The sequence below is a fragment of the Littorina saxatilis genome, linkage group LG9 (genome assembly GCF_037325665.1).
Source record: "Littorina saxatilis isolate snail1 linkage group LG9, US_GU_Lsax_2.0, whole genome shotgun sequence".
Taxonomy (NCBI): Eukaryota; Metazoa; Mollusca; class Gastropoda; order Littorinimorpha; family Littorinidae; genus Littorina; species Littorina saxatilis.
Window position 1 is genome coordinate 39261342 of NC_090253.1, and position 22821 is coordinate 39284162.

The 22821-nt window shown below is 39.9% G+C and overlaps 2 protein-coding genes across 3 annotated transcripts; one reads left to right on the forward strand and one right to left on the reverse strand.

Moving 5' to 3' along the window:
- Positions 1-3495: 3495 nt before the first annotated feature.
- On the forward strand, positions 3496-10902 carry LOC138976031 (serine/arginine-rich splicing factor 1-like). Of its 2 annotated transcripts, XR_011458849.1 has the most exons (5): positions 3496-3753; positions 5687-5871; positions 6175-6347; positions 6779-7404; positions 9030-10902. XR_011458849.1 is itself a non-coding variant. In XM_070348823.1 (4 exons), exons 1-4 carry the CDS (start codon positions 3593-3595, stop codon positions 6932-6934), a joined length of 675 nt encoding a protein of 224 aa, XP_070204924.1. In that variant the 5' UTR covers positions 3496-3592; the 3' UTR covers positions 6935-10902. The 2 variants fall into 2 exon arrangements, 1 of the variants encoding a protein (XP_070204924.1); XM_070348823.1 differs by having other exon boundaries at positions 6779-10902.
- A 3385-nt stretch (positions 10903-14287) lies between these two features.
- Positions 14288-18161, reverse strand: LOC138976032 (glutamyl-tRNA(Gln) amidotransferase subunit C, mitochondrial-like). Its single transcript, XM_070348825.1, has 5 exons — positions 18022-18161; positions 17589-17639; positions 16375-16544; positions 15191-15294; positions 14288-14720 (listed from the first exon to the last, which is right to left on the reverse strand). Exons 1-5 carry the CDS (start codon positions 18091-18093, stop codon positions 14668-14670), a joined length of 450 nt encoding a protein of 149 aa, XP_070204926.1. The 5' UTR covers positions 18094-18161; the 3' UTR covers positions 14288-14667.
- Between the last annotated feature and the right edge of the window lie 4660 nt (positions 18162-22821).

The following is a 22821-nucleotide window of genomic DNA, read 5'->3' on the forward strand; positions in this document are numbered from 1 at the left end:
GACTTTTTTCTTGAATAATTAACTTGCAGTGAATGCTTCATTTTAGACAATTGTTCATTTAAGTTTGTGTGTCTGGCCCTTGGGCTTGATCCTCTGGGTATGTTAGGATGTGAGGGGCTCACATTCTCAAGAATCCTTCAGTTGGTGTGCCTGACAATAGCTAGTGATTTTCATTCCTAATTAGTCGCTTAATTGTCTACCTGTGTCATTGATTCATCAACTTTGCTGCTCCGTCCAAATTACATATCAAACTGCAGTTGGATCACCAATTCATTCTCATGCATAATTTCTTTGGTGCAAAATAACATTTCCCTTTCATTGTGTTTTCATTGTGCATGTAGAATTCTTGATAAGTTATTGTCACTTGAATTTGTACACCTTGCATTAGTTACAAAACCCCCCGCGGGTTAGGGGGAAGAATTTACCCGATGCTCCCCAGCATGTCGTAAGAGGCGACTAACGGATTCTGTTTCTCCTTTTACCCTTGTTAAGTGTTTCTTGTATAGAATATAGTCAATGTTTGTAAAGATTTTAGTCAAGCAGTATGTAAGAAATGTTAAGTCCTTTGTACTGGAAACTTGCATTCTCCCAGTAAGGTAATATATTGTACTACGTTGCAAGCCCCTGGAGCAATTTTTTGATTAGTGCTTTTGTGAACAAGAAACAATTAACAAGTGGCTCTATCCCATCTCCCCCCCTTTCCCCGTCGCGATATAACCTTCGTGGTTGAAAACGACGTTAAACACCAAATAAAGAAAGAAAGAAAGAAAGATTAGTTACAAAATAAATATTTATGTTGAATGAATTTTCTTTATGTGTAAATACTTGCATTGGTATTTTGTCTGTCTAAAAGGTGTGTAGCTGTCACTGCCTGTTAATACTAGAAAGTGACTTTTTTCTTCAAACAACTGATTCTCTCCATTATTTGACGGCCAAAATATAACATTACAAATTAGTCTGTTTTTCAGGGAAAGTATTCGTGTGAATTTGTTATGGTGTGAGAGATGCTTCCTAAGCATCTGTACAGAAGGTGGATCATTAGTGATGTGCTTCTGAGCTTTCTATTATTTTGTGATTAACACATCAAGGTTTGCAATATTTTTTATGTAGTTTGGCACAAATACCATGAAGTCACTTTAGCGGAATTCAAGAATTAAAAAAACAAAAATTATATTTTTGTTATCTTGTAAAACCTTTTCAATAACTTATCTTTCTTGTTTGTTTTTTAAAAATTGTTTTTCAATTAATGGTGTTCTTAAGCACAAACTGATGGCATGTGTATGGGTTTAATATTTTTAATAGGTCTCAATATGCTGGCTGTTAACAAATACAACATTACAAGTCTACATTAATTCCCAAAGCAACTAAAATCTTCCAATTCCAGAGCTGGTTGGTTTTTATTTTTCCTTTTTGAAGAGAGAGTGAGTATTTTGCCTTTTGCAAAGGTTATTTGGCTGCCTTTTTATGTATATAATGTACACACTCTTTACTTTTTCTTTTGATTGACTGAAGTACTTACTTTCTGTAGTCTGACTTGTTTGCTCTAACTGATGTTCCAAAGTGCAGTCTTGTTAAAAATTGGACTTTCAGTTATGAAATCTCAGAAAGATTAACATCTATATCATTTTTATTGTACATAATAAAGCACACAATATGATGCTTCAGCTCAGTTGCCGCAAGATTTTTGAGGATTGTTACCTCATTGGAAAACAGTATCTATTTTCTGGACTCTGATCTGTATTTCTCCTGTCAGTTATTGTTTTAGGACCTGTCATTATGCATTTCAGAGACTGTTGTGTGTGTGTGTTTGACGTTCCATTTGTGTCCTCCAATCTTCGTGCGTTGATGACTGGATGTAATTTGATGTGAAATAAAGACACTTGATCTGAAGAAAAAAAAAGATGACTTGCCTTCTCTGATATCCGATTTGATGCACTGCGTGTGTGTGTGTGTGTGTTGTCCAGCAGTAAATGAGAAGTTGAATGAGTGATTCTGCTAAGGGGCACAACTATTTGTTATAGGGTGCAAGCGATATACAGGACACACAGGCACCAGCCACAGTAACAAAAGCTGAGCTTTCATGCAACCCCCCCCCCCCCCCCCCCTGTGTTCTTAGACGAAGAATATTACCGCAACGAGCTTTGTATAATTGTGGCTAATATCACTGCATTATACCATTTTGCAAATTGCCCAGCAAAAGTGCTCCTTATTAAACAATTCACCCAAGTAAGATCCCAGAAATAGAATTGCAGTACAGGCAAATGTCAGGTTGGTTCCATAGTACACTGAAAAATACAGTGGAACACCCCTTTATGAGGTTATGAACTGAAAATCCAAGATAGTTAAGAATAAAAAAACAAGAAAGGTAGGTTGTTGGAACGTTTGTTATTGACAAAACAATACATTCACAAATATTTCGACCCAACGGTCTTTACAGTGCACAGACAAACAATGAGTAACGAGAACTTAGCTTGATCGAATGTGTCAGCCGCTTGTTGGGAAAGTCCCAAGCGAATCAAAATTTTAAAGTCTTAAAAGGGGTTCCACTATATGTTGCAGTTCACTACAGAACAACCATATATGATCTCAAACATGTCAATGCTAGACAGCCAAATGCTAGAATGTGTGCTTCTCGTCTCAGTGTGTATGTGTGTGTGTGTATGCGTTTGCATTTTGCTAACACACGGTTGTAAACTGAGTCAAACAGGCCTCATAATTATATTTACACTCATGAACTCAGTGACCACTCTGATCAAATTTAAGATGATGAAAGTCGCTCGTTCATTTTAAATTATATTCTCTCAGGTGCCAGACTGTTTCTGCATAGTAAATATCCACATCTATAGTGTCGTTTAGTTTACATGTAGTTTAGTTTGTGAGGACCATAGACCTATAAGGTCCCTGCCAGGACTGACAATGCAGTAGGCCGTTAAGCCCATATAAACATCCCATCAATATTGTTCAACATTTTATTTTATTGGGTCTGCATTAAATTTATTCAGGATCTATATTTTATATTCAATTCATTCGTCAAAATCGAATTTCATTTTTAAATGTTGGATATATCTTCACCCAACCGATTCTTGAAGGAGTTAACACTGATTTTGTGCTTTTTTAACAGATGTGCCGACGTTCTCTCCATTAAAAGTCTGATGATTTTGTGTGTGCAATAGGCTTGAATCTACACACAAAAATCCGATCACGTTCATTACAAGAAATTCAATGTAATTTTGAAGCATTGTGAAGAAACAAAGAGAGCTTCAGGTGGAAATTTGCTCATGAATAGCTTATGTGCTCTTCTGTTATGGTGGCATGAGGTAAAAAGACAGAACAAAGTAGGCCTGGCTAAAGTTCTGTTTTATTCGCGACAGTGGTCAAATTAAATTTACTCATCCAACTATCACAAGATGTTTAATCATTATTTGCTTAAAGCTGCTTCCATCTTTGCGTAAAATTTGCAGAAAAGAAAATATACAAATCAGCATGAAAGTAGAGCCTAGCTCATGAATCGCACGCGTCGCCATCTTCCTCTTTTGTGCTCACAGCAAACGATTGACGACGTACCGAATATTTGCTCTTGAAATTTACTGTCATGGCACGAAGAGATAGCAGAGTTTACGTTGGCAACCTGCCTCCCGACATCAGAACAAGAGATATTGAAGATCTTTTTTACAGATTTGGAAAGATCGTCTTCGTCGACTTGAAAAATCGGAAAGGGCCACCCTTCGCCTTTGTTGAGTTCGAGGATCCCAGGTGAGTTGCCGAATTTTACACAATTTTGGAAAAGGACGCAGCTCTTGGACAATTTGAAATGATGTTATTGATTCGTAGTAATTCGAAAATGGCCGTGAGTAGTGTACAACAAATGAAGATTGGGCTTCAAACAATACTCAATAGATGCCCTCAAGCTGTACTCAACGAATGGATTGGCAGACCAAACCTCCAGGTCACTGCCACTGCCTGCCAGCTCTGGCTAGTCTAGTCATTGCTCCACGCTTCACTTAAAGGCAGATTTGTTTAATTTGTACAAATAGTATCTTGCAAGTTATAGTTAGCAGTGTATAGCATGAACCAAGGATATTTTATTTTAATTCAAAAAATTATTGGATAATAATATTATTCTTCTTCTGCGTTCGTGGGCTGAAACTCCCACGTACACTCGTGTTTTTTGCACGAGTGGAATTTTACGTGTATGACTGTTTTTTACCCCGCCATTTAGGCAGCCATACGCCGTTTTCGGAGGAAGCATGCTGGGTATTTTCGTGTTTCTATAACCCACCGAACTCTGACATGGAATACAGGATCTTTTTCGTGCGCACTTGGTCTTGTGCTTGCGTGTACACACGGGGGTGTTCGGACACCGAGGAGAGTCTGCACACAAAGTTGACTGAAAAATAAATCTCTCGCCGAACGTGGGGACGAAGTCACGCTGACAGCGGCCAACTGGATACAAATCCAGCGCGCTACCGACTGAGCTACATCCCCGCCCCGGATAATAATATTCAAGGCTTTAGAATATCATTTCCAAAAGCAGAATTAAAAAATATGGAACGGTGAATTTACTATGAATTTTTAAAGTGACGGACTATCACTCATACTATCAGTACCCCATTTTGACGTTTATGCAAAAACGCTTCCCCGTCCCAATACAGACAAGATTTGATCACAATGCAGTTGAAAATTACACAACAATATTGGGTTACATATACTTTTTCCAAAAAAACCCACCCTGAACAAAGAGTAAAAAAAAAAAGATGTTTCTTTGTTTGTGTTTCACAATTTTGCTGCGTTTTTCCCTCTAAATGATGACAGACTCCTTTTACATAAATTACAACACTAATTTTATGTTTGAAAAGCTAGATTATGAATTGTAATGATAATGAATGATTGCATTCAGCATAATCGGCTTTACTGAAGCATTAGAAATATATTAGTTAGTTAATTGGTGTTTAACGTTGTTTTTAACCGCGAAGGTCATATCGCGACGGAGGGTAACGTGTCCCAAACATTATTTTTTGGGTTCTATTTATTTTTGTGGGTTTAAAGCAGAACAAAAAAACTCTTTATGGTAGACAGGAATAAAATTCGTAACTAACAGTAACACAACAGACGTCTTTCCAAGATATCAAAATGGCGGTAAACACCGGCTGAGTTGCCCGCCCTTGGATCGCAAATTTCCGTAGGGGGAGGTCTTTTCAAGCTGTTTTTCAATATGTTCTGCAAAATGTTTTGGCTGGATTTATATCTTATCTTACAGTTACAGAAACTATTATTCACTTTTTATTTACGTTTTTCACTATCAAATTACTTTCGTTTTGGCTCGGAAATATGGTGCTACCCCGGCGGAAGCTCTTAACTATACATATTTATGTTCCTACATCACATCCGAGCAATCAGAAAAGAGAAAATCCAGCCGGAACGAGGGTACTCAAAGCAGGCTATTTGAGTACAACATGGGAGATAATATGGAAGAGGTTGGTTCATGCTACAGTGTACTGGTACTGGCAGATGCTGGCAGAAATAAGCGGTCTCATGATATGAGGAGATATATTGGAACTAAAGGCGTAATCTTGATTTGGATGTTCGGCTAATACGTATGCCTGACGGGTGGTGTGCGCATCGCCGTTTAAAGTTCGTGGGTTTTAACAAGGAATGAACTTATGAAGTGCTGTTGTTTTTGTTGCAGAGATGCGGAAGATGCAGTGAGGCAGCGAGATGGATACAATTATGATGGTTACACGCTCAGGGTTGAGTTTCCTCGAGGCAGTGGCATGGGAAGAGGGAGAGGCAGAGGAGGGGGAGGAGGTGGTGGTGGTGGTGGTCGGGGAGGACCTCCGTCAAGGCGGTCTGAAAACAGAGTTCTGGTGTCTGGTAAGTTGTTCTAAATGTGCAGCTTACTTCATGTCATGTGTACGTTAGCGTTTAAGTTGCTGGAATTGTTGAGCCTTTTTTATGGGGGAACTATTAGTATTACTCTGGTTGTTAATTATTGTACCAAGTTTTGTGTTGCCTGTCCGTTCGATTACAATTTACAGCAAAGCACAACCCAGTCAAGCTCAATCAGTCAATGTGACAGTGAATTACAAGTAAAGAATGGTGTAATCTGAACCACACAGTCCAGACATGGGCCATATGGTAAGCAGAGTATTTCATCCACACTTTTGCTGTGTGCAGGTCTTCCACCGACGGGTAGCTGGCAGGACCTGAAGGACCACATGAGAGAAGCTGGTGACGTGTGTTACGCAGATGTCTTCAAAGACGGCACAGGGGTTGTCGAGTTCCTCCGCTATGACGACATGAAATATGCAGTCAGAAAACTTGATGACACAAAGTTCCGGTCACATGAGGTAAGTCATGAAGTTTTGGGGTTGCTTTGCTACAAAATATTGTGGTTGGTTGAAGGCTTACCCAGCACAGCTTGTGATATTGGTCTTACTATGCTGTTGCAGGAATAAGACTGACACAAGGAGGGGATGTTGAAGTGTTCTGGAGAAGGTAGAACTAGTTAGTCCAACTGTTAATGTTACTGTTGTGCATTCATATGGAGAATTGGTGCTCTTAATTTCCGTATGTGTCACTTTTTTGCTTTCAGTCATTGCTGCAGTTGAATATTTTGCACCTCCAGCTGTGACACTCCTTTATCTTTTAAGGTAGAATTGTGCATGTGCATTTTCTCACCTGTGCTGCAGTACACAAGTATCTGTTGATTCACAGTAATGGTGTGGTTGACAGAATTGTTTGCGTTCACTTGTTCAGCTGTGACTGCTTTGTTTACCAGGGTGATGTTTCCTACATTCGGGTGAAGGAGGATTCCAGGGGACGCTCCAAGTCTCGCAGCCGCAGCCCATCGCAGAAACGCTCCAGAGGAAGTCCCAGATACTCCCCCATGCGCTCCCGTTCGCGCTCTTACTCTCGCTCACGTTCACCCTATTAGTGATCGGACTTTATTCTCATTCGGTGTCATGGCCATTTTATTATTGCCAAGATTTTTAATCATTGCTTAGTTTGGGGTTCCTGGGTTTTTATAGACTGGAGCCTGTTGAATAATGTGCATTCCTCTTTCAAGTTTGTTTTTTCTTCTCATTTTTGCACTATTCTAAAGCGTTTTGTAACTTCATTTGATTAAGCTGGCCTTTTGTTTCTTGTTATGTGGATTTTAAGAGGCAGCTGAACATTTCACCGTATGAGTTGTTTATTTTTCCTGCTATAATAACCCCCAACTCACTGGTGATGTGGCATTTTTCAGATGCAAGTAGGAACATGACGAAGGATATTACAATATGAGATTGGAGGAGAGGAGGACGTCTTGGGTTTGTTTTGCTCCCATCATAACAGAACTTGCGTCAGTCTCAGATCCTTCAGGACGTTGGAATAACATGGACGGCTCATAAGGATATGTGCCTGGTAATTCAAAATCAAAATTCACTCAGTCAGAACTAATGTGAAAGCAATAAAATCAGTGTCTTGAGTTTATAAAAGATTGGCTTAACTTTCGCTGAAATAGGGTTCTGTTATTCAGTGAATGACAAATTTACAGCTGTGATTTGAAAAGGGACACTGATATCAATTAAACTGGGCTAGTGTGCTTTGCTGTTGGCAGATCAATTATAAAGATATTGAATAAAACAAAACAATTTCTGTTGAACGTGAACATTTTTGACTCACATGCGAAGCAAAAGTGAGTCTATGTACTCACCCGAGTCGTCCGTCCGTCCGTCCGGAAAACTTTAACGTTGGATATTTCTTGGACACTATTCAGTCTATCAGTACCAAATTTGGCAAGATGGTGTATGATGACAAGGCCCCAAAAAACATACATAGCATCTTGACCTTGCTTCAAGGTCAAGGTCGCAGGGGCCATAAATGTTGCCTAAAAAACAGCTATTTTTCACATTTTTCCCATTTTCTCTGAAGTTTTTGAGATTCAATACCTCACCTATATATGATATATAGGGCAAAGTAAGCCCCATCTTTTGATACCAGTTTGGTTTACCTTGCTTCAAGGTCAAGGTCACAGGAGCTCTTCAAAGTTGGATTGTATACATATTTTGAAGTGACCTTGACCCTGAACTATGGAAGATAACTGTTTCAAACTTAAAAATTATGTGGGGCACATGTTATGCTTTCATCATGAGACACATTTGGTCACATATGATCAAGGTCAAGGTCACTTTGACCCTTATGAAATGTGACCAAAATAAGGTAGTGAACCACTAAAAGTGACCATATCTCATGGTAGAAAGAGCCAATAAGCACCATTGTACTTCCTATGTCTTGAATTAACAGCTTTGTGTTGCATGACCTTGGATGACCTTGACCTTGGGTCAAGGTCACAAGTATTTTGGTAGGAAAAATGTGTAAAGCATGTGAGTCGTATGGGCTTTGCCCTTCTTGTTTTATTTTCTCATTGAAATCTCACTTTGGCGTTGCTCTTGTTTTTACCTCTCAAGAAAATGTTGAAATTTCTTGGATCAGTTGGCAGAATGTAGCAGGGTAATCTGATTTGCTTGAGGGTGGAATTTGTCATCCGTGGTTTCAACAGTTGTGAAAGCTTAGTTTTGTATGCAAATATGATGAACGGTTTAATCTTAAGCTTCAACTTTTTAAATGTCATTTTAGTTTTGCCTGAATGTCATTAAGGCAAGAAGCCAAACAGACTTTTTTTTGCAATTGTTGCATTCTGTTTGCATGTAACTTTCTTTTTTCAAAGTCTTTTTTTCTGATACAAGTTGTTTGGTTGAGAAAAAGTTGCAGTGTGTTGCATTTAAAAGGGAACAGTTTTTCAATGACATTGGTAGTAAATGGTCAGTGTTATTCCTTCATTTTTTCATAGTTTCCTTTTTTAATGCAACTTGGAAGAAAATACAAGTTCAGTGTGTTCAGCTGAGCACTGTCAGTATTATCATTTTTCCAGGAAGAAAAAATCATTTGATGTAACTTTTGCATTGAAATCAAGGACTTGTATGTGTTGAATAAAAATGTTTTTATTAACCCTGTCTAACCTCTGTTTCCATTTTTCCTTGATTCAGTTGCTACACGCATATGGGATTTGGGATGGATGGAAGGAAAAGCAAAGGAATCATTAGGATCTCTGGACTTGCATTTCAATATGGGATGGATGGATGAATAAGGAATGGGAACGCGTAGGACCTTTCTCCCCTTCTTCTGGATAATGGCCCCTAACTGGAGTAGGCTCTTGCCAGGATTTTAATCAATCAATGCATGGCTAAGCACGGCATCTGCAAATACAGGAGATGTTCTCTCAAAGGATTCCAGAACAAAAGGGAAAGTTACTTCAGAAATACGGGAGTAGAGTGTTAACAGGATCTTTTTGGAAGCGTCCCTCAGGATCAGAGGTTCTGGGAAACTCGAAGGATTCCTCAGAAGGATTTCTGGCGATCTGTTCAGAAATTATGGATCGCTCGTACAGGAAAGAGAAAGTCTGGGAAATGGAAGTTCCCAGGAGTCTAGGAAGGATTCAGGGAAAGGAACGTCTCGAAATTGGCGATCTGTTCAGAAATTATGGATTGCTCGGTCAGGAAAGAGAAAGTCTGGGAAATGGAAGTTCCCAGAAGTCTAGGAAGGATTCAGGGCAAGGAACGTCTCAAAATTGGGAGAGGATCCATTGCACAATATGAGGAAATGTTGCACTTCATGGCTGGATTAACTGGAGGATGGAGCTGTAACCACTATAGGAGAACTTGCGGATGTGCATCTAGTTCATAAAACTTTAGAAACACCCAGCGCTAAATGAAAAGGAGAGGATGACATGTCTGGTTTCACTTGACCACAATTGGATACAGTCACAAATATCTTTAGGCAAGCTTCATGTCTTGGAATAGTTACTCGTTGAAAATTCTGTCGGTCTCGCGGGAATATTTGCACAGGAGGATATTCATCGACTCTATCCGACTTGATTTTCATGTTAAGCAGGAGCCGAGGATGCTTTCTGTCAAAATTGTCCACAGTGATGGAAGTTAATCATCTAGGCTTAAATGGAACTCAAAATATTAAATATTGCTTGTGGGCTCAAGTCCGACGTCTGCGATTGGTGCATTGTGCAATCATATTATTTGCGTGAGCATTGCTGAGAAAATGCAGCAAGAGGATCACTTGAACAGTATAATGGATTGCACAGTGTTTTAGTGGGACTATTAGGGGAAGTGAGGAGAGGTAAGTTATTTTATGCCAGGATAGTACTGTTTCAAGGAAAATACATATATAGACATGAAAAGTCTTAACTTTAATTTTCAAAACTGAGGAAAGCAACACTTTTTGTGCTGATGTTGATAAAAATAACAGAATTGACGTGATCTAATGACTTTTCGTAAAGTAAATGTTCAGTTACTTCACTCGGCAACCAACATACACGGTTGAATCCCTTTTTTTCCTCGTTATTAATTTTAGCTTTCGTGAGTATTTTTGTGAGACTTCTGGTTACACGTGCTCAAAGCTTCAGGTGAGTATTTTCAGGTTTTTCCTTTTTGTGCAATGGATCTTATTCGCCTTTCTTTCTGGATTCTGGATCTTCGGAATTTCTGAAATGCACTGGAATTGGATTCACTATCTTTGGATTTCCCTTGGAATCACACTGGATTTTCACTTCTTGTCTGGCTTACTCATTACTGCCCTCGAGGATTTCTGAGAACTAATGATAAAACATCAAACACTCCTGGATTTCATGGGATTATTCTCACAAGAGGAAGGGATGAATTAAACTGCGATTACATTGCTAGAATTTCTTTGGATGAGAGGAAAAAGACTTGCATCAAAGGAAATTCTGGTAAGTTTTTTTTAACTCATTACATGTGGTTTTGTTGCAGCACTGTGGTTTTAAGACTTGTGTACCCTTTTTTTTTGGAAATGAGAGCAAATAAAGAGTGAAGATGGATGAGTATGAAACATTTGTCTGTGTTTGTGTGAGAGTTGGATGCAGACTTGAACTGAATGTGCGTGAAAGGGAAGAATGAACAGGGTGAAGTGAGTTGTGGTTGAATACATCGGTTGGATAATGAAGCCATGTGGCTTCCGTTTAAATTGCACTTGTGCTTTCCTTGCAATTCAAACATCGAAATAGTGACACTTTACGGGATCAGCTCGTTACTTCCCCGGCTCGTTACTCCCCCGTACACAGAAAATGACTGGATAACCCTGTGATAGTAAGTTGGCATGAAATATTGTTCCCCCCCCCCCCCCCCCCCTGTCCAGCTGTTTTGTTTGTTTCTTTGTTTATCCAGACAATGTCTCTGGAAAAACAATATTTCATGCTAACAGGGTTATCCAGTCATTTTCTGTGTACGGGGGAGTAGCGATACAGGGGAGTAACGAGCTGGGCATCTCGTTACTCCCCCGTATCTCTTCTGCTTTAGATATATACTTTTTTTCCAAAGATGTACTGTACACGAATGTACAGGCAGATCTGACAGTTGTAAGTTCTTTAAACATGCTCTCTCTCTCTTGAAAATTCAATTAAGTAATAACTACATTACTTAAGTGTAATTAAAAGGCACTGGGGACCCGGAGTAACGAGCTGGGGGAGTAACGAGATGCTCCCACACTTTACAACTTGTTCAAGACAACATTTTCTAGTCACATGAAACGACAAACTGGCTTAACCATTCAACATTTTATACATTCATTCACCGACACAAGCAAAAGCAGCAGATTATTTACTTAAAAAAACTCCCACAGTTCAAGGAGATCTGCATCTAAATTTCTAAAGGACTAATGTACAAAGAAAACAAGTCGCGTAAGGCGAAAATACAATATTTAGTCAAGTAGCTGTCGAACTCACAGAATGAAACTGAACGCAATGCCATTTTTCAGCAAGACCGTATACTCGTAGCATCGTCAGTCCACCGCTCATGGCAAAGGCAGTGAAATTGACAAGAAGAGCAGGGTAGTAGTTGCGCTAAGAAGGATAGCACGCTTTTCTGTACCTCTCTTTGTTTTAACTTTCTGAGCGTGTTTTTAATCCAAACATATCATATCTATTTGTTTTTGGAATCAGGAACCGACAAGGAATAAGATGAAAGTGTTTTTAAATTGATTTGGACAATTTAATTTTGATAATAATTTTTATATATTTAATTTTCAGAGCTTGTTTTTAATCCGAATATAACATATTTATATGTTTTTGGAATCAGCAAATGATGGAGAATAAGATAAACGTAAATTTGGATCGTTTTATAAATTTTTATTTTTTTTTACAATTTTCAGATTTTTAATGACCAAAGTCATTAATTAATTTTTAAGCCACCAAGCTGAAATGCAATACCGAAGTCCGGGCTTCGTCGAAGATTACTTGACCAAAATTTCAACCAATTTGGTTGAAAAATGAGGGCGTGACAGTGCCGCCTCAACTTTCACGAAAAGCCGGATATGACGTCATCAAAGACATTTATCAAAAAAATGAAAAAAACGTTCGGGGATATCATACCCAGGAACTCTCATGTCAAATTTCATAAAGATCGGTCCAGTAGTTTGGTCTGAATCGCTCTACACGCACGCACACACATACACCACGACCCTCGTTTCGATTCCCCCTCGATGTTAAAATATTTAGTCAAAACTTGACTAAATATAATGAAAGGCATTTTGCACACATAAAACCTTAGTGCAACAACAATAGCATGATGACAAACTCGCATTCACACTCAAAGCCACCTGCAAGATAGCTGCTGTAAAATGGTGAAGTCTTTAACGCAGCAAGTGTATTTCGGTGCAGAATGCAAAGCTGGAGTTGCATGCTGGCCAGTTACATCTATGTTAAGTGGAACCCCTGTGTAATGAATTCCACAAATCTGATAAAAAAACAAGTCGCGTAAGGCGAAAATACAATATTTAGTCAAGTAGCTGTCGAACTCACAGAATTAAACTGAACGCAACGCAACGCAGCAAGACCGTATACTCGTAGCATCGTCACTCCACCGCCCGTGGCAAAGGCAGTGCACGTGGAATTGACAAGAAGAGCGGGGTATTCGTTGCGCTAAGAAGGATAGCACGCTTTTCTGTACCTCTCTTCGTTTTAACTTTCTGAGCGTGTTTTTAATCCAAACATATCATATCTATATATTTTTGGAATCAGGAACCGACAAGGAATAAGATGAAAGTGTTTTTGAATTGATTTCGAAAAAAAAAATTTGATAATAATTTTTATATATTTAATTTTCAGAGCTTGTTTTTAATCCGAATATAACATATTTATATGTTTTTGGAATCAGCAAATGATGGAGAATAAGATAAACGTAAATTTGGATCGTTTTATAAATTTTTATTTTTTTTTACAATTTTCAGATTTTTAATGACCAAAGTCATTAATTAATTTTTAAGCCACCAAGCTGAAATGCAATACCGAACCCCGGGCTTCGTCGAAGATTACTTGACCAAAATTTCAACCAATTTGGTTGAAAAATGAGGGCGTGACAGTGCCGCCTCAACTTTCACGAAAAGCCGGATATGACGTCATCAAAGACATTTATCAAAAAAATGAAAAAAACGTTCGGGGATTTCTTACCCAGGAACTCTCATGTCAAATTTCATAAAGATCGGTCCAGTAGTTTAGTCTGAATCGCTCTACACACACACACACACACACACAGACAGACAGACGCACATACACCACGACCCTCGTTTCGATTCCCCCTCGATGTTAAAATATTTAGTCAAAACTTGACTAAATATAAAAAGATTGCGAGTCTCAAAATGGAAGTTTGAACATAAAATCTGAATAAAAGGATTCCTCTGCCCAGCAGAAAACAGAACTAGCTCCTTTTGGTACCCTTAAGCCTGTTCTTAATTGGGCGAAGTCGACTACTTGAGGTGTGCTTCGCGAAGCTGGCCGCACAGAGCTTTAGCACTGAATTTTTGTTAAAAAGACTTGCGAAGTCGACTTCGGGCTCAATTAAGGAATTACTTTACAGTTCAGTAATCAGAGTAAATTCTTTCTTGAAGATGGTGGCCCGTAAGTATTGCGACTGGCAGCGATCTGTTGGTCTGGTCAGCATGTGACCTCAACTTGTTTGTCTTTGTTACAATTCTGCACAGACATATGGGGCAAGCTGGGTGTAGGTTATTATTGGAACGTTTCATTAAAGACAAAACAAAACGCTACATTTACAGTATGTCGACCCAGTGGTCTATTAAGTGCAAACACTTATGATACAAATAATGAGCTTATCTGAAACTCGCTAAGTCCAGAACTTCAGTCAGTTAGGAGGGTGCATTCGGAAGAGCGTTTGATGAGGTTATTAAGTTGAAATTACTTTCCATTTGTCATTGTAGGTAACCAATGTCCCTGAGGTTTCGGCACAAGAAATGCTACGACAGCTGTTTCCTGCTTCTTTACTCAGGTTTTGCTTTACTCGTCATGCAGGATTCAACTCAGATACAGCAATCTGAATAGAGTGGCAGAGCATGCGAGATATTTGCTTTTTGATGAACGAATGACGGGCACTACTTTCGAAACCAAACAAAAAGTCTGTCAAAATAAAGCTGGTACAGACTTGTACATATTAACTAACACTTTTTATTTTGGAAAATTTAACTTTATACAACATTCTAACCAAACATTTATGAGTACAGCAACATAACTAAATTTGTCGTGGCATTTTCACACAGGGACATCAAACAAATTCACGTTAAAACACCAATTACTCAATGTTTTGCTTATTTTAATTTTTCTTTGTACTCTTTCTCAGCCTGTTTCAAAGGGATGTTTCCTGCAACAAAAAGAAACAACATTTATATACAGAAGACCGAACGAATATCATATGATGTAGTTTTATCCACTTTATTACAATACATACTTAAATCCCTTGTGCACATGACTGCATGTGCATACACTGCAAGTCAACACAATGTAGAATCCTAAGGGAGGTAAGCGAGTAATGACAAGAAAGGGGCCGGCAGAACATTTCAGGTCTCAACACACGCAAAAAACCAAATTCTAGCAGAATGTCTGGGAGTGTTTTGTTTTATTGGCAAAATATGTCAAATTAAATGACCTCTTTCAAATTTGGCGAAGCAGTACCATTGCTTTCGTGAACAACTCAAACGTAGAAAGAGGAATAACTCCGCAAAGAGGAAATTTAACATTGACGTGATTTTGAAAAGAATGCTGTACATACATAGCCACGTTTCAATCATTTACATGAACACACAACAGATCTGATGATTGTAAAATAATTACCAGGTGGTGCCACAAAATATTCCTCCTCTGTTTTGCTGGCATTAGAAAGAATATCATCTCTGCAGTTTCCTTCATTCACTTCATCCTTCCGCAGGTATAAAGCTCTGAAAAAAACATGTAAAGCCTTTATTACTAAAGTCTACATTACAGCTATGCATCACCCAAAAAAATGTTTGTACTAGTGATTATTTAACTGTATCTTTTGCTTGAAGCATTGGATCTTGACACAAGGTCTCTTGTGTCTAGAGTCTCTTTCCAAAACTTTTCGAAAGAACTGACGCGTGTTTAAGGTGAAACATGCTTGCGGCTAGCCGCTTGCATAGCTAGGAAGCAAGAGTGTATATGAAACAGTTTGATGGCCAGGTTCGCATTAATTAAACACCATTGGATGATACCGAAAAGGTCGTCTGCACTGGTCGGTAAACAGTCATGGACAGCCAATCAGATTGGCAGCTGCGTGGCTGCCATTTTTTTCTCGCATAGCGAGCAATCCCAAGGTAGTCTAGCCTTTGCTTGCCAAATCCTAGCGTTCCTCGCGGCAAGAATTGCCCAAGAAACGGTACCTCCTCACCCCATCAGCCAATTCTCGCCTTAAAGAAACGGAGAACGGTTCTTTACTCAAATACACAGAAGAATTTTTGGGTGTGTTTTATGATAAAGAACCATCAAATACAACTGACTGCCTAATAACTTTCCGGTAAAGGCCTAATTCTGAAAGGTATTTCTAGAAAGGGTGAGAGCAATGTTTGAACATTGGCAGTCCTGCTTTGCCAAAAAGCGTTCTTGCATTAAATTCTAGCGGCGGTGTGACTGGTTGTTGCATGCAAAAGTCAATGCATGGGTGATTTCGTCGTATAATCTGACAGTACCTTTAAAGTAAAACTAATTTTTTTTAAACTAAAAAACTTGTCTGCATGGCAGGAAGCAACAGCAAGTACAAACTACCGTTTTTTTTTTGGTTGCTGTTCTATTTTTACATGCCCTTTTGATACCGCGACCACCAAGCCATGACTCCCCCACCCTGTGTTTTGTATTTGTCCAACATGAGTACTCTTTTGTGATTTTTTTCCCTTGTCTGCGATTTGTCCTGTAAAGTTTATACATGTACATGTAAAAAATAAATTTTTTAAAAAGATAATAAAAAAACACACACACACACAAAAACACACACAAATAAACAACACCTGTCTTCCAGCACCGAGTCCAAAGGCTCCACTCCCTCCGTGTCCACCATGTAGAGCTTGTTGGCCGACTGGATGGCGTCGGACAGACGTTTCAGACCTTCTTCATTGCTGAACTCTACAAGTGATTGCCGCTCCAGGTGCTCCACAAGGTCACGGCTGATCTCTTCCACCTGTGCAAAAATATTCATTGACATTGTTTTATTTGTTATTTTCACAAATTTGATAAAATATAATTCATGTAGATTTTTTTCTTCTAAAAGCAAGAGGAAAATAAATGTAACCGAGTGCTTGAAGCACGAGAATCACCTCAGTTTAGAGGTAAAGCCAGTCAAACAGGATTGAAATTTGACAGCTAAATTAATAGCCCTAAAAAATTGCTACTGGCACGCTAAGGTTCGCGAGAGCATAGCAGGTAACAACAGAAGCCAGACCCCATCACCAACAGCTACTCCATATCTTACGTGTGTGCTGTCTACCGACGTATACATTGCTAACTCTAGCGCTTTGGCAGGGAGACAACTTCATCAATGTTATATGAAGTCTTATATCGCGCGCGTATCTCCAGACTCGGACTCAAGGCGCAGGGATCTATTTATGCCGTGTGAGATGGAATTTTTTACACAATACATCACGCATTCACATCGACCAGCAGATCGCAGCCATTTCGGCGCATATCCTACTTTTTACGGCCTATTATTCCAAGTCACACGGGTATTTTGGTGGACATTTGTATCTATGCCTATACAATTTTGCCAGGAAAGACCCTTTTGTCAATCGTGGGATCTTTAACGTGCACACCCCAATGTAGTGTACACGAAGGGACCTCGGTTTTTCGTCTCATCCGAAAGACTTGCACTTGAACCCACCACCTAGGTTAGGAAAGGGGGGAGAAAATTGCTAACGCCCTGACCCAGGGTCGAACTCGCAACCTCTCGCTTCCGAGCGCAAGTGCGTTACCACTCGGCCACCCAGTCCAGAGCAGCTGCTTGTGACAAGAGGGACTACTGCGTCCCCTTGTCACACAAGTGTGTTGCTCAGTTGCTAAAGCAAGACTGTTTTTTTTTTTAACATGAACAAGATCTTATTCTCTATTTCAAACACAATAACATGGAACATATCTTTCTTTCTTTATTTGGTGTTTAACGTCGTTTTCAACCATGGAACATACGGGTGAAACACTTTTACAGGACTTTGTATCATTCCCAGACTAGTACCTGTGGAAGCTTGCTTGTATCAACTGGAGTCCAGGTTGGCTTGTCTGGAATCTGAAATTTAGTAACACAAAAGCATGCAAATAATTTAATGATGTTGAGAATATGTTTAAATGCATGGATGTTCCGTGTACAGGGGTAGTGGTTTAGGTTAAACATGTTCAGGACTAACATAGAAACTCGAATATTTCCTTCGGTCATCTGATACTAAACGTGCAATGTTTAACGAAAACAATAGTGCTGTGTCTGCTGGCTTTCGAATACGATCTGTGTGCGTTTAGAACCGAATGTGGAGTCTTACTACTACTGTACTAGCACTGCTAATGTGGACATCAATGAATCACTGTGTGTACAGATCCAATTCAAAAGTAAATCGTACTATGTGATCAATATTTCTAGATAAAGAGATCATTAAAGCATCGCTGGGAATACTTGCCTTTGACGATATGCACCGATTTGCTATACAGAACTTGTGCAAACACCTGAGAACACTGAATCTCGAAAACATGATTCAAAAGAGCGTCTGCTTCAGTTGACCGGAAACGCGTAGGGATAGTTAACTTTTGGTGAGATACAAAGAGGTAAATATGATAATGATAATTTGAAGGTTAATGTTTTTATTGTAACAAAATTGTTTTATTTTACTCCTGATTGTGTTTTTAAGTGATAACTTTGTAGTATCGCTACATACAACAGCATTACATAAAGAACTTATAACCGGAAATAGTAATGCCACTCTGGAAGCTATGCAAACAGGCACTACATCCGCCACGCTGTTTCTCAAAGAAAACACATGTTGAGAATACGTTTTGTCTGTTTAGTTGCGCAGCAATTGATCAGTTGAGCTTACCCTTTTATGCTACCGACAGAAATGAACAGCGTAGGAGACGAGTGCCTCGAACTGAAGAAGGCTTACGAGGAGTGCTTCAATAAGTGGTTTTCGGAAAAGTTTCTGAAAGGCCAAACCGAGGACACATGCGCACCGATGTTTCGTGTGTATCAAGACTGTGTCAAGGTGATGGTTTTTCTTGGACATTATCTGTGTTAGTGCATTTTGGATGAGAATGTGAGTGACTGACAGCTCTAGGCATGTAGTCTGACCATTGATTCCTTTCTTTTTTTAAAATGTGTTAAAGCAGATCGTACCAGACAGTGTACGTATAGAAATATAGACATCAGATTGCATCACGATAGTGTAGTTCGGAGTGTTCAAACAAAAAGCAGAAGTATTCATTTCACGACAGTCCGTGGATGCTTCCTTCTGCATGTACGCTTGTTGAAATATGCTTCTTTTACACAGTACTTGATTGACTAACATTTCAAGTTTACGAGAGTACATTCGAACACATTTGATTTATATTACTGTTAGGCGCGTTTGATCGATCTGCGCGATCGCGCTGCGCGTTTGGTGGATCAATCAAACGCGCACACATGTGCGCATTTGATCGATGCAAAGAATAGGCTACAAAGAACACAACAATCGTTAAAACGCGCAGCTCTTAGTCTTATACTTGCGCATTTGGACGATCTGTCACAAAGTAAGTCCCTACCACACACACACATCGCACGCCGGAAGTGAAAAGTTTCAAATACAGGAATGTTCCGAAATATACCCCAACAACGTTTTTGATTTGTTTGTTGTCAGGCCTCTCAATCTTTCAAACAGTCTCTCTCTCTCTCTCTCTCTTATGATCTTATTCTTATATTACTATTAGTCTATTGCGTGTGTCTGCGTTTCATCATAAAAAGTTTGTTCCTATGTATTCCCATTTCAATTATAACCATTTTGCTTAGATCAGGACTAGCTGGAAGAAAATGTTAAGTCCTTTGTACTTGAAACTTGCATTCTCCCAGTAAGGTCATATATTGTACTACGTTGCAAGCCCCTGGAGCAATTTTTTGATTAGTGCTTTCGTGAATAAGAAACAATTAACAATTATAGTGGCTCTATCCCATCCCCCCCCTTTTCCCCGTCGCAATATAACCTTGAACGGTTAAAAACGACGTTAAACACCAAATAAAGAAAGAAAGAAAGAAAGCTGGAAGAAAGGTCCTACGGACCTAATGCTATCTTTCCTGTAATAAAGTTCTATGTTTCAATGTTTCTCTCTCTCTCTCTCTTAGTCTCTCAGTCTCTCTCTCTCTCTCTCTCTCTCTTAGTCTCTCAGACTCTCTTATCTCTCTCTCTCTATCGCTCTCTCTTCTCTCTCTCTCTCTTAGTCTCTCTCTCTCTCTCTCTTAGTCGCTCAGTCTCTCAGGATCTCTCTCTCTCTCTGTGTCTCTCTCTTAGTCTCAGTCTCTCTCTGTCTCTCTCTTCTCTGTCTCTCTGTCTCTCTCTCTCTCTCACACACACTTTCTCTCTCTCTCTCTCTCTCTCTCTCTCTCACACACACTTTCTCTCTCTCTCAGTCTCTCTCTTAGTCTCTCAGTCTCTCCCCCCAATCCCTCCTTCCTCATCTCTGTCCATCCCTCTGACATCTCATGAAAACTGCTGAACTTTTAAATCATTTGCTATTAAAGGACAATTAAACACTCAATGAGCTAATACATGTGCTAATACATGTGAAATGGATGATCAGGTGCAACCTCGACGCATATATACCTGTGATGTGATGTCTTTGAGGTAGTCTAAGTGTTTGGTACAATATAATCCCATTTTTTCTTCTTTTTTAAAATGTCTTACAGATTGTCGTTTAGACACTTATAGCTAGGCCTACTTCCGGTCATAACTTCCGGTCATTGCCAGCAGACGTGTGTGTGCGTAGTGTGGTGATTTGTGAGACGGATCGTCCAAATGCGCAAGTATATAAGAGCTGCGCGTTTTAACGATTCTTGTATTCTTTGTATTGATCAAACGCGCACACATCGATCGATGTGTGCGCGTTTGATCGATCCACCAAACGCGCAGCGCGATCGCGCAGATCGATCAAACGCGCCTAACATTACTACTGATTTCTTATGGGTCGGGAGGGATAGAGAGGGGGGAATATGAGGGTTGGAGGGACGGGGACAGGCAGGGAGTGCATTTTGACAGGGGGTGCTTATGGGCTGGCTCTTCTGAGCCTGGCCTCAATTAAATGGCCTTCAAGGCCTGGGGGGAGTCTGTGCTGACAGCCTCTTGGGGGATGTTATTCTAGAGGCGGATTGCTGATGGAAAGAATGACGTTCTGTGGGGGACCTGTAGTCTGGTAGTATGTCCCCTGGTGAATCTTGGGACCAGTGTCAGGGTGCCTCTCCTTGGAGCTAGCTAGACCAATCCACTCATGATTTTGTTCATTAATTATGATGGTCTTGGCCACAGTGCGCCGTTGTTTGAGGGGGTCCAGCTTACGCCTGGAGATGAGTTCGGTTGCGCTACTGGTGGGTTAGAAGTCGTGCAGGATTCTCCTTGCGGAGAGTCGTTGTGTCATCTCCAGGCTGTCAGACAGGCTCTCTGGCGTGGGTCTCAGATTGGGGCAGCATACTCCAAGACCGGCCTCACAGTCCCTTAAGATTGTAGCAGGTGGTCTTAACAGGATTGGGGTAGCCCCTGAGGTTTCAGTAAACAAAGGCACTGGTCTTGTTTGCCTTTGCTGTGGTGGCCTGGGTGTGCGCTCCCCAGTGCATTTCTTTTTATGAGCTTCACGCTGAGGTACTTGGCCTTGTCCACCTTCTGCAGCATTTCTCCATGAAGGGTGTAGTTGGTGCAGACTTTTTTTTTCTTGCGTGTGACCGATAGGATTTGGCATTTAGAGGTGTTGAAAGACATCTGCCACCTCTTCTCCCACAGTTCTAGACTTTTGTCCAGGTCTTCTTGGAGAACGTGGGAATCCGCCTGTGATGAAATGCGCCGATATAGTATGGTGTCATCGGCAAAGAGGGGGACTGTAGACTTGGTGTTGTCGTTGATGTATACGAGGAACAGGGTTGGTCTAAGGACTGATCCCTGGGGAACACAGGTCACTTGGTCAACTGTAGAGGTTTGTCCCTTGACGACAACTTGCTGGGTCCTACTATGATAGCATCCCCCACAATTTTTTCTGTGTGAGTGCGTGGTAGGACTCCTAAGGGGCTCCGCTCACATATATGTAACTTCAGCAGGACCGACGACGCACTGCAGATTATCCCAGCCCGTTGCACGAAAAGAAAACAGGCCAAGTACTCGTCATAATCTCTATCGCGGCATAAATAATATGCAGTGCGTCGTCTGTGCCGCTGAAACTGCGCAGGTATATTCTGCCCATAAGGAGCTTTATACCTAATGAAGGGACATCCACCCCCACAACTTTAAATCACTTCTGCAACTCTACAATCTACTATTTAAGCGTCTCTACTGCATGTGCGATTCCTTGCATGTTTTTGTTTTTAGAAACTGTAAGTGTGTGTTGAGGGGAGGTGAGTTGGGTGTGTGGGTTTGCTTTTTATCTGTGTGTGTGTGTTCAAATTTAGTTTATTCTCAACAGAGAAATCTGCTTATATACTCTGCTACAGCAACAGTTATTATTATTTTATTTATGTTGTGTGTTTCAGAAAGCAGTCAAAGAAAGGAAACTGGATTTGTGGGAACTGGAAAAAAGTGTCTTGGGCACTGAAAAAGAAAAAAAAGTACCAGATGGCAGTGAAAAGTAAAAAGGAAAACCACAGGCATGCAACGATTCCAAACGGATACCTTTGGAAATGTGAATGTGAAAAGCACTTAAAGCAGAACTTAAAATGGTGCTTGATACATTTTTGTAATGAAACAGTAGTGTTTAAAATGTGCTTTGGTTTACAATTTGAAGATGAATTGTGGCACAATGGATGAGGATGACCTGCATCTTTCGGCTTACGAACTGTGTGTAAAGGTTATTATTATTTTAGTTTTAAGGTTCAGGTCAAATGTTTGATCATGAAAGAGGAGAATTTTGTCTAAAGTGGCCCAGTGGAGAAAGAATGTGCGTCCAGAATATTTCTGCTCTGTTATGCAATGTTAGCCCATGCATAAGAATGCTTTAACCTTCATCGTGCTTCCTGGGTTGTGGACAACCCGGAGCATCACAAAAATGTGTGTATCTCTGAAACTATTTCGTTGTTTTTTTATTAAGACTTCATGTAATCCTCAAACACCATAGAGGATTTAATGTAATCCCCTCGACCATTTTCTGAAGAATTATCTTTATAAACAAACAAATAAACTGACATAATTTGAACTCAGCAGTCCGGATGATGTTGGTCGTGGGCGACATGGAACTAAAGAAGGAATTAACAATGTTTATCC

What these genes read in the sequence shown, in the direction of transcription:
- LOC138976031 (XM_070348823.1), top strand. Translation starts at nt 3,593, where the DNA reads ATGGCACGAAGAGATAGCAGAGTTTACGTTGGCAACCTGCCTCCCGAC. An exon ending in GTTGAGTTCGAGGATCCCAG is followed by an intron (nt 3,754 to 5,686) that starts GTGAGTTGCCGA and finishes TTTTTGTTGCAG; the next exon opens with AGATGCGGAAGATGCAGTGA. An exon ending in CAAAGTTCCGGTCACATGAG is followed by an intron (nt 6,348 to 6,778) that starts GTAAGTCATGAA and finishes TTTGTTTACCAG; the next exon opens with GGTGATGTTTCCTACATTCG.
- LOC138976032 (XM_070348825.1), bottom strand. Translation starts at nt 18,093, where the DNA reads ATGTTTTCGAGATTCAGTGTTCTCAGGTGTTTGCACAAGTTCTGTATA. An exon ending in GACTCGGTGCTGGAAGACAG is followed by an intron (nt 15,295 to 16,374) that starts GTGTTGTTTATT and finishes TGTTTTTTTCAG; the next exon opens with AGCTTTATACCTGCGGAAGG. An exon ending in ATATTTTGTGGCACCACCTG is followed by an intron (nt 14,721 to 15,190) that starts GTAATTATTTTA and finishes TTTTTGTTGCAG; the next exon opens with GAAACATCCCTTTGAAACAG.